The sequence below is a fragment of the Pecten maximus genome, chromosome 1 (genome assembly GCF_902652985.1).
Source record: "Pecten maximus chromosome 1, xPecMax1.1, whole genome shotgun sequence".
In the NCBI taxonomy this organism is placed as follows: Eukaryota; Metazoa; Mollusca; class Bivalvia; order Pectinida; family Pectinidae; genus Pecten; species Pecten maximus.
In genome coordinates this window covers 16,787,507-16,802,907 of record NC_047015.1, presented here as the reverse complement: position 1 = coordinate 16,802,907, position 15,401 = coordinate 16,787,507, and the positions used below count along the sequence as shown (strand labels likewise).

Below are 15,401 nucleotides of genomic sequence, written 5' to 3'. Positions count from 1 at the left end.
ATCGTTCTTTACATTGCACAATATCCTGTTTATGTATCCAAACCATTTGACAGGTGTACATGTATTCTAGAATATTGTGGAATGATCTTTGTATGTGTTATTGCATTATAATAACGTCAGATATTATAAGTTCAATGTGTCAAGAGCTTATTCAGTTCCTATCCATCAATACTGCCATTGCAAAGAATAAATTTGGATTCGATCAGCAGTCCACTTGCTTTGTACAGTACGTTACTGTAAGGTACATATCTTTATTGGCATTACAATGTCTTCAGACGACAAGATCGATTTTCCTACTTATGTTCAAATGGTAAGTATGTCAGCTGATATCTGGCTTAATTGTCTCTGTTAAACTGTATATAATGCGCAGACTTTTTTTCTTCTTATATTTATAACCACCTCCGTCAATACTGACAATCATTGGGGTGTCCAAAGAACGTTTTTTACTTGCTTAATTATTATACGCCAATATTTAGGTATAGCTTTAATTGTTACTAAAATAGCCAAAATCATTTTAAACTTAACCTTTTAAAAAAATTCATCCTATGATCCAAGTCACATTTATTTAGTCATGAAACATCATACAAATGCAATAATGAAAATTATTTGCAATACTTCCAGTAGAGTAATTCACATCAAGTTCCAAAGTAGACAACACTTTCAGTAAATATCTTTTAGTGAAATATTATTTACCTTGTCATAAATTAATGTGCCTTTTAATAATACATGTATATTGCAAAATTTACTGGTTAAGTAATTTTGGCTATTTTAAGTAAAAAAAAACCAACATAAACTGGCATGTAATAGGCTAATTTGCATATTATATGTTCCCAGTTCATGGTTTTGCCCATCTTGTTACTATAAGATGAAAATTACTGCACAAAAACAATGTATGTTGTTAAAGTGTTGTCGCGCTTATATTTAATCTCCCAACTTTGAACAATCCCTTGATGGGAGATATCCCTCTTTCGTATCTCTAGGGGTAGGCAACCCTTAATCTGTATATATAACTCTTACCCATTACCATTTCTACTGTTCTGTAGAAAATAACTCCATGTACTTATACATTTTCATTCTGTTTTTGAGATGTGAATTAATTGTTATTTTGTTCGTCAATCAACACCTTTTTCATGACTTTCAGATAAAGTGGTTCAGGGAAATGAAGTGTTTGATTAATATACTAATTGCAGATTTTGAAAGATGAACAACAGAGAAGTGACAAATATTTGAGTGGTGAGGACTTGAATCATCTTTTAGATGAAAGCAATGCCGACACAAAACAAAGGGAGACTATTCTAGGATATCCCTCATTTCCATTATACAGAGACTTGGGGACTATGCTGAAGTTATGGATGGATAACAGGTAATGCTGTTCTTCTGATATGTTAAACGAAAATACTATAAACTTTTGCTGACTTACATTTTGTACATGTATACCGTAACATAGCAATACAGTTTATTTTGGGTTTAGGCAAATGAAAAATGTTTGTTCATTTGCCTCTAGGGCAAGTAAATTGCTATCTCTAAAACAATTTCTTTACTTCAAAGAAAAAGATTGGTATTGGCTGTATTACTTGGGGCATGGGTTCATCTTACACGGAACATTAGGTGCACTTGCATTGAACATCTTATATTGCCTACAAAGATTATAAAAGTTATGTTCTTGAATTCATTCACATTAATGCCACCAAATGCAATTATTTAATTGCTAAATGACTGCCAGTGAGTCTATCAAATATTCAGTGTGTAGAATTAGTTGTTACACTGAGTCATCATCTGTCTTGGAATATAATTTCACATCCAGTTCGGGACTGTAATTCACTGAATTATCTTGTTTAAGATATCGATAATTTGAATGAATTAAAAGGCTTCATATAGAGTTTAGTAGGAATCTTTGCTAGAGTTAGACCCAGATTAAAAAAACCTAAGGACCTCCAAACTGCAGATGCTCCAATCAACTAAGCTACCTAGTCACCAATAGATTATTATTATCCCAATAAAAATAGTACTTTTTTGTAATTACACACAATTTGATAATGAGAAAAGGTGCATTGATAGATTGTCATAGGCCTAGGTGAACATTCCATGTTATGGAATAATTCAGGTGTCCTGAAAATATTATCTGTAAAATATGATTGAAATCATCATAGTACCATTTTATGTGATCAAAAACGGTTATAAAAGTGGGCTTAACTGATCAAGTTTGAGCTGCATGGCTCCTGTTATCAGCAGTCATACATGTAATTGTATCTCTTCCAAAAGTCGAGTCCCAAGCGAGTGAATAATAAGTTGATTTTTTTTTTGGCCAGGATTTTTGACAATGGCATCTGATACTTCTAAACAATATACCTACTGGACTTATTGAATGTGTATAGTCACCAAAGCTCAGTTTTGATAACCTTATAACTAATATTGTTTTCCTTTTTCTAAATGTAATTTTAAAACAAGTAGCCCAGCTAGACCTTTGGTCCCTGAGGTTAACATCATGTTATGATCCCAGGTGTTTTATTGGATGGTTGGTACCAGTGTTATTTTTACTGTTATTTTAATGAAAGAACAGCAATAATTGTTATGAATATAAAGCTATTTTAACATCATTAACAATTTAGTTTTTGTTGGAATACATTTGCCAATTATGTAGTCTGATATATCAGGTCCACACAATTATATGGTTCCATCTGATGAACAGATCTATGGCCTTTTAATATGTATACAAAATAAAACCTGTACTTTTTATAGTTTTTTTTTCACAGTATATATGTCTTCACTATGTTTTAGGTCTTGTCCAGTCTTGGATCTACCCAAATATGACCTTTTAGATGAAAAGACTTATGTTGAATCTAGGTAAGACAACCTTCATTTTTCTGGGTATTTATGGTAAATCTATGTCTTTATTTTTGTTGTTGTTGTTGTTTTATTTTTTCAAATGAGAGATATGCAGATTGCAGTGGAATATATTAACAACTACATTTTAACATCTTATGTAGGACAAAATACAAAATGTAGAGGTAAATATTGATTTTTGAACTTTTTTAAATGCTTGCAAATTTTATTTTTAATTATTATGATGTAATTCTCTAACAATAAAATATGCAGCTTGTTAACCTCATCAAATGAACATTTCTCATTGGATGTCAATCAGAAATTTAATGCCAGAAGAGATAGTATTGATGCTTATCAGTTTGTTTCTTTGTTATGAAGGTTAGCAAAGTTCAGGTCCATAACACCTTTACTGGAGGGGCTAGAGACATTATGGGACATTTGGGGTGTGGAGGAGAGGAAGTTTAGGATCAGAGATATCCTGGTGGTATGTACAGATCTCATATGTTTGTGTAGGGTGAGGATTGAGAAAGTGTATAGGTACAGGCTCAGAAATGGGACATGGTAGGTAAATGTTTAGGAAAAGCTGGATAAGAGAAATCTTTATAACTTTTACATACAAGTCTCTGGTGGTACACAATTCTTTAGTGTATGAATGGGGTATATATGTTGGATCAGAAGGGTAGGTATGGGTGTGAGTGAAAGCTCAGAATAAAGGTTATCATATATAATGGTAGATATATACTAGTGTGTGTGTTTGAACACTAGATTTTATTTTTAGACATTGGGAAAGAGAGGTTTAATGGACTTATTTGGAGTGCGGAATACTGTAGGAACCCGAGAAATATTCCCACCTGCAAGGAAAGTCATGGAGGAAGCGTTCACAAAGAAACACTCGTAAGTGAAAAGAGATGACAATCAAAATTATAAAGGGGAAACACACATTGTCAGTTCTGTGTTTATAAACCACATTGTCTTACAAATTCAATCGATAAATGTTAATTAACCTTTTCCTTTACATTCAAAGTTGTTTATCATGACTTATTATCTCATTGTACCAGATAAAGTTTGATAAACTATCCCTAAATGACACACAGACATAGTAGATTCACAAGTAGTCAATCTGTGTTAGTTAAATAACATCAGTCCTTTTGTCCCTTCATTTATCACGTATTGAAGAAAACTATTTTGAAAGCCAGCTGTAGTTCCTTCCAGTAGTGTCACAGTAGAAAATCTTGTGGTATCACATCTGCGCATCAAAATGATGTTTAGAGGATAAAATCTAGAGCATAGTGTGTACCTATTCTAGGTTTATTTTTATTACCTTTTACTGTCCAGCCTCTTTAACCTAGGAAGGAAGATGGCTCATTTGATGTGAAACAAATCTAAAACCTCTTTAATCATTTTACTTTAGTATTGTTATAATGTTGTTTGTAGACCCAGTGCTGAGCTGTCCGTGGGAGCGAGAGCCTTGGCTAAACACCATCACAGAGACCAGACAGATTCCTGGTGGGGCATCTGTACCGGAAGTAAGTGTCAGAGACTCCCGACAAGTGTTTAACAGATAGCACCTGTTACCGGTTTTTTAGCTCACCTGCCCGAAGGGCAAGTGAGCTTATGCCATGGTGCGGCGTCCGTCGTCCGTCCGTCTGTCCGTCCGTCCGGCGTCAACTTTTTCATTTAAACAACTTCTTCTCAATAACCAAGAGGCCCAGGAACTTCATATTGGGCCTGTAGCATACTGGGATGAAGGGCTACCAAGTTTGTTCAAATAATTGACCTTGACCTTCATTCAAGGTCACATGGGTCAAATAGGCTATAATCTTTAAACGACTTCTTCTCAATAACAAAGAGGCCCAGGGACTTGATATTGGGCCTGTAGCATGCTGGGGTGAAGGGCTACAAAGTTTGTTCAAATAAATGACCTTGACCTTCATTCAAGGTCACATGGGTCAAATAGGCTATAATCTTCAAACGACTTCTTCTCAATAACCAAGAGGCCCAGGGACTTGATATTGGGCCTGTAGCATGCTTGGGTGAAGGGTTACAAAGTTTGTACAAATAAATGACCTTGACCTTCATTCAAGGTCACATGGGTCAAATAGGCTATAATCTTCAAACGACCTCTTCTCACTAACCAAGAGGCCAAGGGAATTGATATTGGGCCTGTAGCATGCTGGGGTGAAGGGCTACAAAGTTTGTTCAAATAAATTACCTTGACCTTCATTCAAGGTCATATGAGTCAAATAGGCTATAATCTTCAAACGACTTTTTCTCAATAACCAAGAGGCCCAGGGACTTGATATTGGGCCTGCAGCATGCTTGGGTGAAGGGCTACAAAGTTTGTTCAAATAAATGACCTTGACCTTCATTCAAGGTCACATGGGTCAAATAGGCTATAATCTTCAAACGACTTCTCCTCAATAACCAAGAAGCCCAGGGAATTGATATTGGGCCTGTAGCATGCTGGGGTGAAGAGCTACCAATTTTGTTCAAATAAATGACATTGACCTTCATTCAAGGTCACAGGGGTGAAATCGGCTTAAATCTGTAAACAATAATTTTGCGATAGCCAAGAGCCTCCAAGACCTGATATTACTATTGTAGGCCAATAGAATGCTGGAATGAAAGACTAGAAAATTTTTAATATGAATAAAACTAGCTTACAATGATATTTGAATAAAGAGGTAATCAACATAGTATCTTTAGAAATGACCTCAATCAACTTCAAAGTTGCTGTAGAGCCAGGTGAGTGATACAGGCCCATTGGGCCTCTTGTTTAAGAGAATGGTATACATAATAAGAAATAAAGTGTCAATGTACTATACTTGTAAAAGAAGTATGCTCTGCATTAACAGATTTTATGTATTTCTTTCAGATGAGAAGGCTAAGAACAAAAACGCCTTGGATAACATGAACAAAGTGTTAGACAATGCTACCTGGATCAATATTCACTGGCTCCCTGTGAGTAGCTATTTCATACATCTGTATGTCATGTCACAGGTACAATGTGTAAGATGTATGATACCTGTGTATGTCATGTCACAGGTACAATGTGTAAGCTGTATGATACCTGTGTATGTCATGTCACAGGTACAATGTGTAAGCTGTATAATAAATGTGTATGTCATGTCACAGGTGCAATATGTAAGCTGTATAATACCTGTGTATGTCATGTCACAAGTACAATGTGTAAGCTGTATAATACCTGTGTATGTCATGTCACACGTACATATGTACATTATATCACACCTGTGTATGTCATGTCACAGGTACAATGTGTAAGCTGTATCATACCTGTGTATGTCATGTCACAGGTACAATAAGCTGTGTAATACCTGTGTATGTCATGTCACAGGTACAATAAGCTGTGTAATACCTGTGTATGTCATGTCTCAGGTACAATAAGCTGTGTAATATCTGTATGTACTGTCACACGTACATATGTACACTATATCAAACCTGTGTATGTCATGCCACAGTCAAAATATGATAGGGTGGAAATGTCATCATCAGATCTTCCTTTTTATTCAGATAGGTATCACAGCTGTGTAATCCTACCTTATACAGGTATTACAGCAGTGTAATCATACTTTATACAGGTATCACACCTGTGTAATCATACTTTATACAGGTATCACAGCTGTGTAATCCTACCTTATACAGGTATCACACCTGTGTAATCCTATCTTATACAGGTATCACACCTGTGTAATCATACTTTATACAGGTATCACAGCTGTGTAATCATACCTTATACAGGTATCACACCTGTGTAACCATACTTTATACAGGTATCACACCTGTGTAATCATACTTTATACAGGTATCACAGCTGTGTAATCATACTTTATACAGGTATCACACCTGTGTAATACAGGTATCACACCTATGTAATCATACTTTATACAGGTATCACACCTGTGTAATCCTACCTTATACAGGTATCACACCTATGTAATCATACTTTATACAGGTATCCTGTGTAATCATACTTTATACAGGTATCACACCTGTGTAATCATACTTTATACAGGTATCACACCTGTGTAATCATACTTTATACAGGTATCACACCTGTGTAATCATACTTTATACAGGTATCACACCTGTGTAATCATACCTCAACAGGTATCACAGCTGTGTAATCATACTTTATACAGGTATCACACCTGTGTAGTCATACTGTATACAGGTATCACACCTGTGTAATCATACCTTATACAGGTATCACACCTATGTAATCATACTTTATACAGGTATCCTGTGTAATCATACTTTATACAGGTATCACACCTGTGTAATCATACTTTATACAGGTATCACACCTGTGTAATCATACTTTATACAGGTATCACACCTGTGTAATCATACTTTATACAGGTATCACAGCTGTATAATCATACTGTATACAGGTATCACAGCTGTGTAATCATACCTCATACAGGTATCACAGCTGTATAATCATACTGTATACAGGTATCACAGCTGTATAATCATACTTTATACAGGTATCACAGCTGTGTAATCCTACCTTATACAAGTATCACACCTATGTAATCATACTTTATACAGGTATCACACCTGTGTAATCATACTTTATACAGGTATCACAGCTGTGTAATCATACTCTATACAGGTATTACACCTGTGTAATCATACCTTATACAGGTATCACACCTGTGTAATCATACCTTATACAGGTATCACACCTGTGTAATCATACTTTATACAGGTATCACACCTGTGTAATCATACTCTATACAGGTATCACAGCTGTGTAATTCTACCTTATACAGGTATCACACCTGTATAATCATACTTTATACAGGTATCACACCTGTGTAATCATACTTTATACTGGTATCACACCTGTGTAATCATACCTCAACAGGTATCACAGCTGTGTAATCATACTTTATACAGGTATCACACCTGTGTAATCATACCTTATACAGGTATCACACCTGTGTAATCATACTTTAAACAGGTAACACACCTGCGTAATCATACCTTATACAGGTATCACACCTGTGTAATCATACTTTAAACAGGTATCACACCTGTGTAATCATACCATATACATGTTGGTAATGTCTTACAACATGCATGTTTTTTGTACACAGGAGATAGTTAAACAATGCAAAACCAACCCAAATCATTCATACCTACATATATGCGATATAAATCGCACCTGATAAAGTCTTATTACATACTCAGCATTTGAAAACTAAGTAATTATATATATATATATAATAGATGCAGGCTGAAAGCCTCTATATCTATGTCATAAATAGCAAATATATTTGATACATATATACTATTTTTGTGCTGCATATAGCTTAAGGAATTTACTATATAAATATTATTATTATTATTGGCAGCTGAAACAAATATTTTTACAAAGTTCATGTACATGTGTAAGTCCTCCTATATTATCTGACAGTAACAACAAGCCTTTGAGGGTCATTTGAAATTGAAGTTGTTTGTATCATAGTGGTGAACAGGTGACATATTGTGATGTTCACACATTGACACTGTAAAGTAGGTTTTATTTTATGCTGTTAAGGTACCCAATGTAAGTCAAACCAAAGATCTGTAAATTATAGATGTGATCAGTGAAAGTGAAGTTTCTCTTGTTGCCATATGTTTAAATGACAGAAAGAAAATCCACATACCCTTATTAAACTAGACAATGTTATTGCTTTGTAGCAAGACGTCATCATTATGGAAGCTAGACATGGAGATGGTAATGATGAATTATTTACTTTACAAACATAATTACAGTAACAAAGACTGAGAAGTGACAAGTACACTGAGGATAGATTAAATGCTTGAAATCAAAAACGTTTGTGAAAATAAATATTAATGTTCTAACAAAGAAATTATTTTGGAAGAGAAAATTTGATATTTTTTTTCAAAATGTACAGGTATACATAGAGGTGGCTTAAACAATTTCAATAATCTTCATTGTTAAAAAATATGCAGATACTGCTGTAATCAATATATGTGTATAAAACTTCATGTAGCTATCATTATATAAAACAGCACTTTCCTTGTGTTTTTCAGGTTATGGAGCCAGATGGAGTCCTGAAGGCAAGGAGTTTCGTGGGTTCCTGGAACCTCAGATGGTGGATGGTCACATTGTGGGTTGGCGACATTGATATCTGAACTGTAGGGCCATGTTATCATTTGGTGGAAAGCATGAAATAGAAGTTCCCTTCTTTGGGAACAGGCAGTTCTCTTCCTCAAGTCCCTGTGCTAGAGGAACTATTCCTCTTCCTCAAGTCCCTGTGCTAGAGGAACTTTTTAAAGATCTTCCTCGAAGGGAATAGACAACTTCACAATGAAACTCCACATTCTAGAGGAAAAAGAACTGAAAATTGTCATGGAGACCGCATCACTGCTGAAACTATGACAACTCCTCTTTATTGGTGGCCAATCCACAAGGGGTCACAGTAACTGTAAAATAGGTCATTCTCAGGGAGGAAAAGGCAACTATGAATGTCAGTCTCATGTAGGAGAGGAGGATAACTATGTAATTATTGGCCACCTGCCAAACCACATGAGTTTTCTCTGGTACTGAGGTTTTTTCTCATATATGACACCTCACATGCTTCCAGCTTCCATCTGGACCAACAGGAGTGATTACTGATTAGTATAAGTTGATGTAATTTGTTTTGCAATTGTTGTCAAATGAATTATAGTTAAAGAAAAATATGTACATGTGATGGCAATCTAATTAAAATTAGACTTGTTATTTCCATTCCTCTACGACACTCTACGATACACTGCAGTGTATCGTAGAGGAATGGCGATAACAAGTCTAATTTCAATTAGATTGATGTGATGGAGGCCCCACTCTGGGGGGGGGGGGGGAAATGACACAGGGGATGAAAAGACCTCTGTTACAGAGCTTTCATTTAACCCCAGTGGAAGATAGAAACTAATGCAATCATAATTTAGCCCAATATTTTAAGTGGGGATGTTTAATTAAGATAGCTATTGAAAAAAAATTATGTTTAGAGTAACTTCAGTAAAAACTGTGTTGCATTTTCCCAAAGCAATGAATGGCAAAGTCTAATCAAGTTACTTCAGGTGTAATTGTTCAACACATGTTCTTTTACCAATCATGGGATGAACTGTTTTTAAATTTGTTCACCTGTGCTTCTATATACATGTACTGGTATTCAAGTAAAACATTTCAAACTATTTATTATAGATAATGTTTTTTTCTTGAGATACAATATTTCACTATTGTCAATGTGTTTTATTACTGATGAATAGTAGTAACCTAAAAAACAGTGTTGTGATATTTTTATAGAAAATAATACTTGTTGAATTGAAATAAAAACATACAAAATCAATATTTACAAAGTCATGGTTATCTTTATAAGGGCAAGAATCATAATATCCTGGGGCAGTGTCTGGTGTCTGTCTGGCATCAACAAAACACTGTTACTAGTATATCTGGGATCGACTGTAATTACCTAAATCTATATTGTAAAGAAAATGTTCCAGAGAAACAACTCCTGTTCTCTCTCTTGTTACATTGTAGCATCACCAAAACAATGAGACACTACCTAAACAATAAGACAATATCCAAACAATAAGACAATATCTAAACAATGAGACAATATCCAAACAATAAGACAATATCTAAACAATGAGACGATATCCAAACAATAAGACCATACAAAACAATGAGACAATACCCAAACAATTAGAAATTACCAAACCATTGAGACGTTACCCAAACAATGTGGTATTGCCCAAAAAATGAGACATTACCAAACAATTGAGACAGCACCCAACACATAAGACATTACTGAAACAATGAGATATTTCCCAAACGATAAAAAAAATGCCCAAACAAGACGATAATACCAAAACAATGAGACAATATTGAAACAATTTGACATTACGGAAACAATGAGACATTACCTAAGCAATGAGACAATACCCAAACAATAAGACCATACCAAAATTGTGAGACAATACATAAACAATAAGACATATCCAAGAAATAAGGTACTACCCAAACGATATAATACCAAAACAATAAGATAATACCTAAACAATAAGATAATGCCTAAACAATGAGACAAAACCCGAACAATGAGACGATATTCAAACAATGAGACATTACCCAACCATTGAGACTTTCCCCAAAAAATGAGACAACACCTGACACTTGAGACATTACCCAACTATTGAGACGTTACCTTTACAACTTTAACTTTACCCAAACAATGATACATCATCTATCAAACGAGACATTACACAGCCATTGAGACGTTACCCAAACAATGATACATTATCTATCAAACGAGACATTACAAAGCCATTGAGACGTTACCCAAACAATGATACATTATCTATCAAACGAGACATTACAAAGCCATTGAGACGTTACCCAAACAATGATACATTATCTATCAAACGAGACATTACAAAGCCATTGAGACGTTACCCAAACAATGATACATTATCTATCAAACGAGACATTACAAAGCCATTGAGACGTTACCCAAACAATGATACATTATCTATCAAACGAGACATTACAAAGCCATTGAGACGTTACCCAAACAATGATACATTATCTATCAAACGAGACATTACACAGCCATTGAGACGTTACCCAAACAATGATACATCATCTATCAAACGAGACATTACAAAGCCATTGAGATGTTACTCAATAATCACACGATATGTTACGAAAACTGAGACATTTTCCAACTATTGAGATGTTACCAAAACAACGAGACATTACCTAACAACGAGACATTACCTAACAAAGAGACATTACCCAAACAATGAGACATAATCTGGCAAATGAGACATTGCCCAAACAACGAGACATTATACATAATCATTAGGACGCTGCCAAAAGAATGACTCAGCCATTAAGACGTTACTTAAACAATGAGACATTACCTAACACATGAGACATTATTCTAACATTGAGACGTTGCCAAAAGAATGAGATATTGTCCAGCCATTGAGATGTTACCGAAAGAATGAGACATTACCTAACAAATGAGACATAACCAAACAATTGAGACGTTACCCAACAAGGAAACACTACCTTACAAATGAAACATTCTCCTAACATTGAGACATTACCCAAATAATGAGACATTATCTAACACACGAGACATTACCCAAGCTTTCAGATATTAATTACTCAATCACTGAGCATTAGAATTTACCATAACAATTAGGCAAAAACAACAATACATGTTTCACACATGTGATAGATTTTGAGTAAGCAACATGCTCTTATTACATAAAGCGAAAGGTGGGGTTTCAACATGGCCTGAGAAGCAAGTAGGATATATAGCTTGTATGTTATCATGGTAGCCTACGTAGTCCTACATTTAGAAATAGGCTTTTAAGTCCAAACATCTACTTATGCAAAAATATAACGACCTTTTTGTACCAAAAGTGAAAAAAAAGTATGGTGAAAATGCTACAATATCAATTCCTCTCCTATTTTTTTTTTTTTTTTTTTAGGGAACTTAACAATGACATATTAGATATTTCCTATATACAAAGCAAGAAGTTACGAAGTTACAATTTTGAATACTTTAGGAACAAGAGAAAAAAAAAAAGTGATTGATTTTGAGTAAGAACTTGCTCTTCTTTACATTAAACTAACTTTTCTGAAGGTCAAAATTACAACTTCCTATTGCAGTCCATTCGTTAGTATGTGCAAAAAATATCAAATACATGTGGTAAGATATAAGTAAATGGAATCGATTGACAATATTGCTACGTATTCTTAAAAGAAAAACAAGCATGGGAAAATCTGTTTTTGATTGAAATATTGTAAATTGAACTAAAAAAAATGTTTATACTTGGTTTTATTAGTACACATGGCACCTGCACTCATAACCCATTAAAGTGAATTGTCCACTTTCAAAATAGCCGTCATGTTCCCTGATAACCCCAAATATTAAATTACTTACAACTGCTGAATCATTTTTTTGACAAGAACACTAAATGACAGATTTATGTTAGTTTACACATTAAACAACCGAATCTGGAATCCAATATGTCTTCCACGTTCTAGAATCTGATTGGCCATGTCTACATCGTAGTTCTAGTTGCCCAAATCGACCAATAACTAACACCTGGAAGATGACGGTTGGTAGCAAAATCTACATTATTTGAGGTCTTAAACCTTTTGACTCTTAGATGCAAAGGCTCGCTGGTTCACAACTGCGTGTGACATCCTAAGTAGTATAGGATACTGGCTACGTGGGCACATATCCCTATGGTTCTCTAGCCAGTAGGACTCTGGCGATAATAATTCTTTATGATGATAATGGTGTATGAACTGTCATGCTCGAACCAAACATTGTACTTTATACTGCTCTTGTGCCTCGTGTCGTCACCATCGTCACTGAAGTGCACACCGATGCAGTCAGCTATCAGTGATAATTGGTTTGTGCCACATGATATTGCCTCTGCATCCAACCTTCACTGGGTATCTCCACGTCTGCCACCATCTCTCTCTCCATTCCATCAGCAATGCTTCGTACTTTGCTTTCTTCCTTTTGTGGGTTTTACTGCAACTTTCCTCATATGGGACAGTCGGCTCTTTGACAATGATCTTTCTTGTCGTTGGTGATCAAATAACCGGTCTAAGGTTGGTGGTACGATGTCATGAATATACATGTATAGTCTGGTTAAGGTCCACAGCCAGCTTCCAGTCTCCTACCTGAATGAGGATTCCTAAAGTTCTCTCTGGTCTTGTTGTTGATGTTTCACCTTCCTCATTTATGTATGTCTGGACCTTGGTTGGCTTGCCTTGCTCTTCCGTTCTTTTTCCATAATGTCTGCCAGTCCCTTAAGGCTTGGTTGTGGCGCCATGTATATTTCCCCTGCGCTAAAGCCATGCGGCAAGAAGTATGTGTTATAGGGTTCCTCTCTGTCCACACAGAGGGCAGTCTGGCTTTCTGCAAGGTCCTAATTTTGGAGATTTCCTGGTGTTGGTAGCACGTCATACACAGACCAAAAGGAGAAACTGCAGTTGGAGCTGAGGATACTTCTAGATCCGACCAGGACAGTGCATGTGGTTCTGTGCCCACCTAGTGCCTTATTTCCTTCCGGGCCATCCTACACCTTTCTTCCGTGTCAATTTTTTTCAGAAGGTGCTTTTACATGACCCTAAGCCTTGCCTTAATTTACAGTTGTTCTGACTATGTCTTTGTGTCGCAACCTGCTCCCAGCGAGATCAACCGCCCTTGATGCTGACCATGTTTTGCCAGTTCGTATTTCCTTGTCATCGTTTGATTTTTCCAAGGCCATGATGAGCCTTGCCTTACCTGCCTTGAATTCTTCAACTAATGACAAGAGATGAAGTTTTGCTGTCCTACTGTATAGGTCTATTGTTGTGAATCTTTTGTGAACTCTTGAAATATAATAAACTATTTTAAAATTTAGTTAAAATATATATCAGATTTTATATCCAAAAATATTCCTAGATCTGTATTTCTATATAATACATTTGCCCTTTGGCACCTATATTACACATATTTGCCCTTTGGCACCAACTCTGTTTACCTGTTGACGTAGTTGATCTGATATTAACGGTACATGTTGTACATGGTTATCTAATATTGTCTCAGGCTATATGACAGACGTCTTCTGTGTTATCATGTATCAATTAATCATACTCATCCCTAGGACTACCTAGGACTATATAAGGTTAGATATTGTGGTACCATTTTGTCGGTTTCCAGGGACTGTACTGAGCAGTTCTACACACGTGAATAAACCAAGATATAACTACTTGGACTCCGTCTTCCTCTCTTACATCGTACACAACAATTCTACAAGTGACTACAAACCCTGTAGTTCACACTCTTAACCATTGCCAGAGGTGTCTGTTGATAATGCGCTCTATTTTCTCCACAGTTTAAGTCGTGATCCTTTGAAGCATCAAGGGCCAGGTTAAGCGTGGAAGGAGACCATTCTGATACATCCAAGCTTTGAGTTTCCCTGGTAGACCTGTCTTGTCTATATTTCTCATTCCTTCGCTGACCTGCTGTTCTTTTCTTTGGATCTTGTTGATTCGTCAAACTACTTTCCCTGGATTTAATTGGGTTTCCAATGATGGATGGTATATCATCCCCTATATCTTTAGTTGGACTTGCTGTATGACTCTGCCTTTCTTTATGATCAGTGGTCTTGACTTTCTGAGTTTGAAGGTCATTCTTGTCCAGGATGTTGTTTCCTCTAGGGCTGTCAGTATCAATCTTTCCTAAATATGGTTGTCTGTAGTGACGGTCAGACCATCTATGAAGCCTCTATTTGGTGGCTGCCTGTTGTTACTGGATGTCTTTGGGCCATTTATCTCTCTTTCTCCGGATTGATAACCATATTCATATTTCCTATTACAAAGAGGATACCTGAGATGGTACATCCCGTCACAATACCCTTCTGCAATTCCTGCTAAAATGTTGTGAAAGTTTTGTTTGTACAGCGAAGATGTGTCCTACTGAAGTAGCTTTCCATAGACTAGTTGTTAAAACTGAAATTTTTCATCAACTGCTTTTTTTCAATTT

The 15,401-nt window shown here is 35.7% G+C and overlaps 1 protein-coding gene across 1 annotated transcript; it reads left to right on the top strand.

The window, feature by feature from the left end:
• Positions 1-55: 55 nt before the first annotated feature.
• LOC117326392 lies at positions 56-10,189 on the top strand. The gene is made up of 9 exons (XM_033883142.1): positions 56-310; positions 1,191-1,363; positions 2,779-2,844; positions 3,202-3,307; positions 3,602-3,717; positions 4,258-4,349; positions 5,699-5,784; positions 8,533-8,569; positions 8,890-10,189. Exons 1-9 carry the CDS (start codon positions 266-268, stop codon positions 8,982-8,984), a joined length of 816 nt encoding a protein of 271 aa, XP_033739033.1. The 5' UTR covers positions 56-265; the 3' UTR covers positions 8,985-10,189.
• The last annotated feature ends 5,212 nt before the right edge of the window (positions 10,190-15,401 follow it).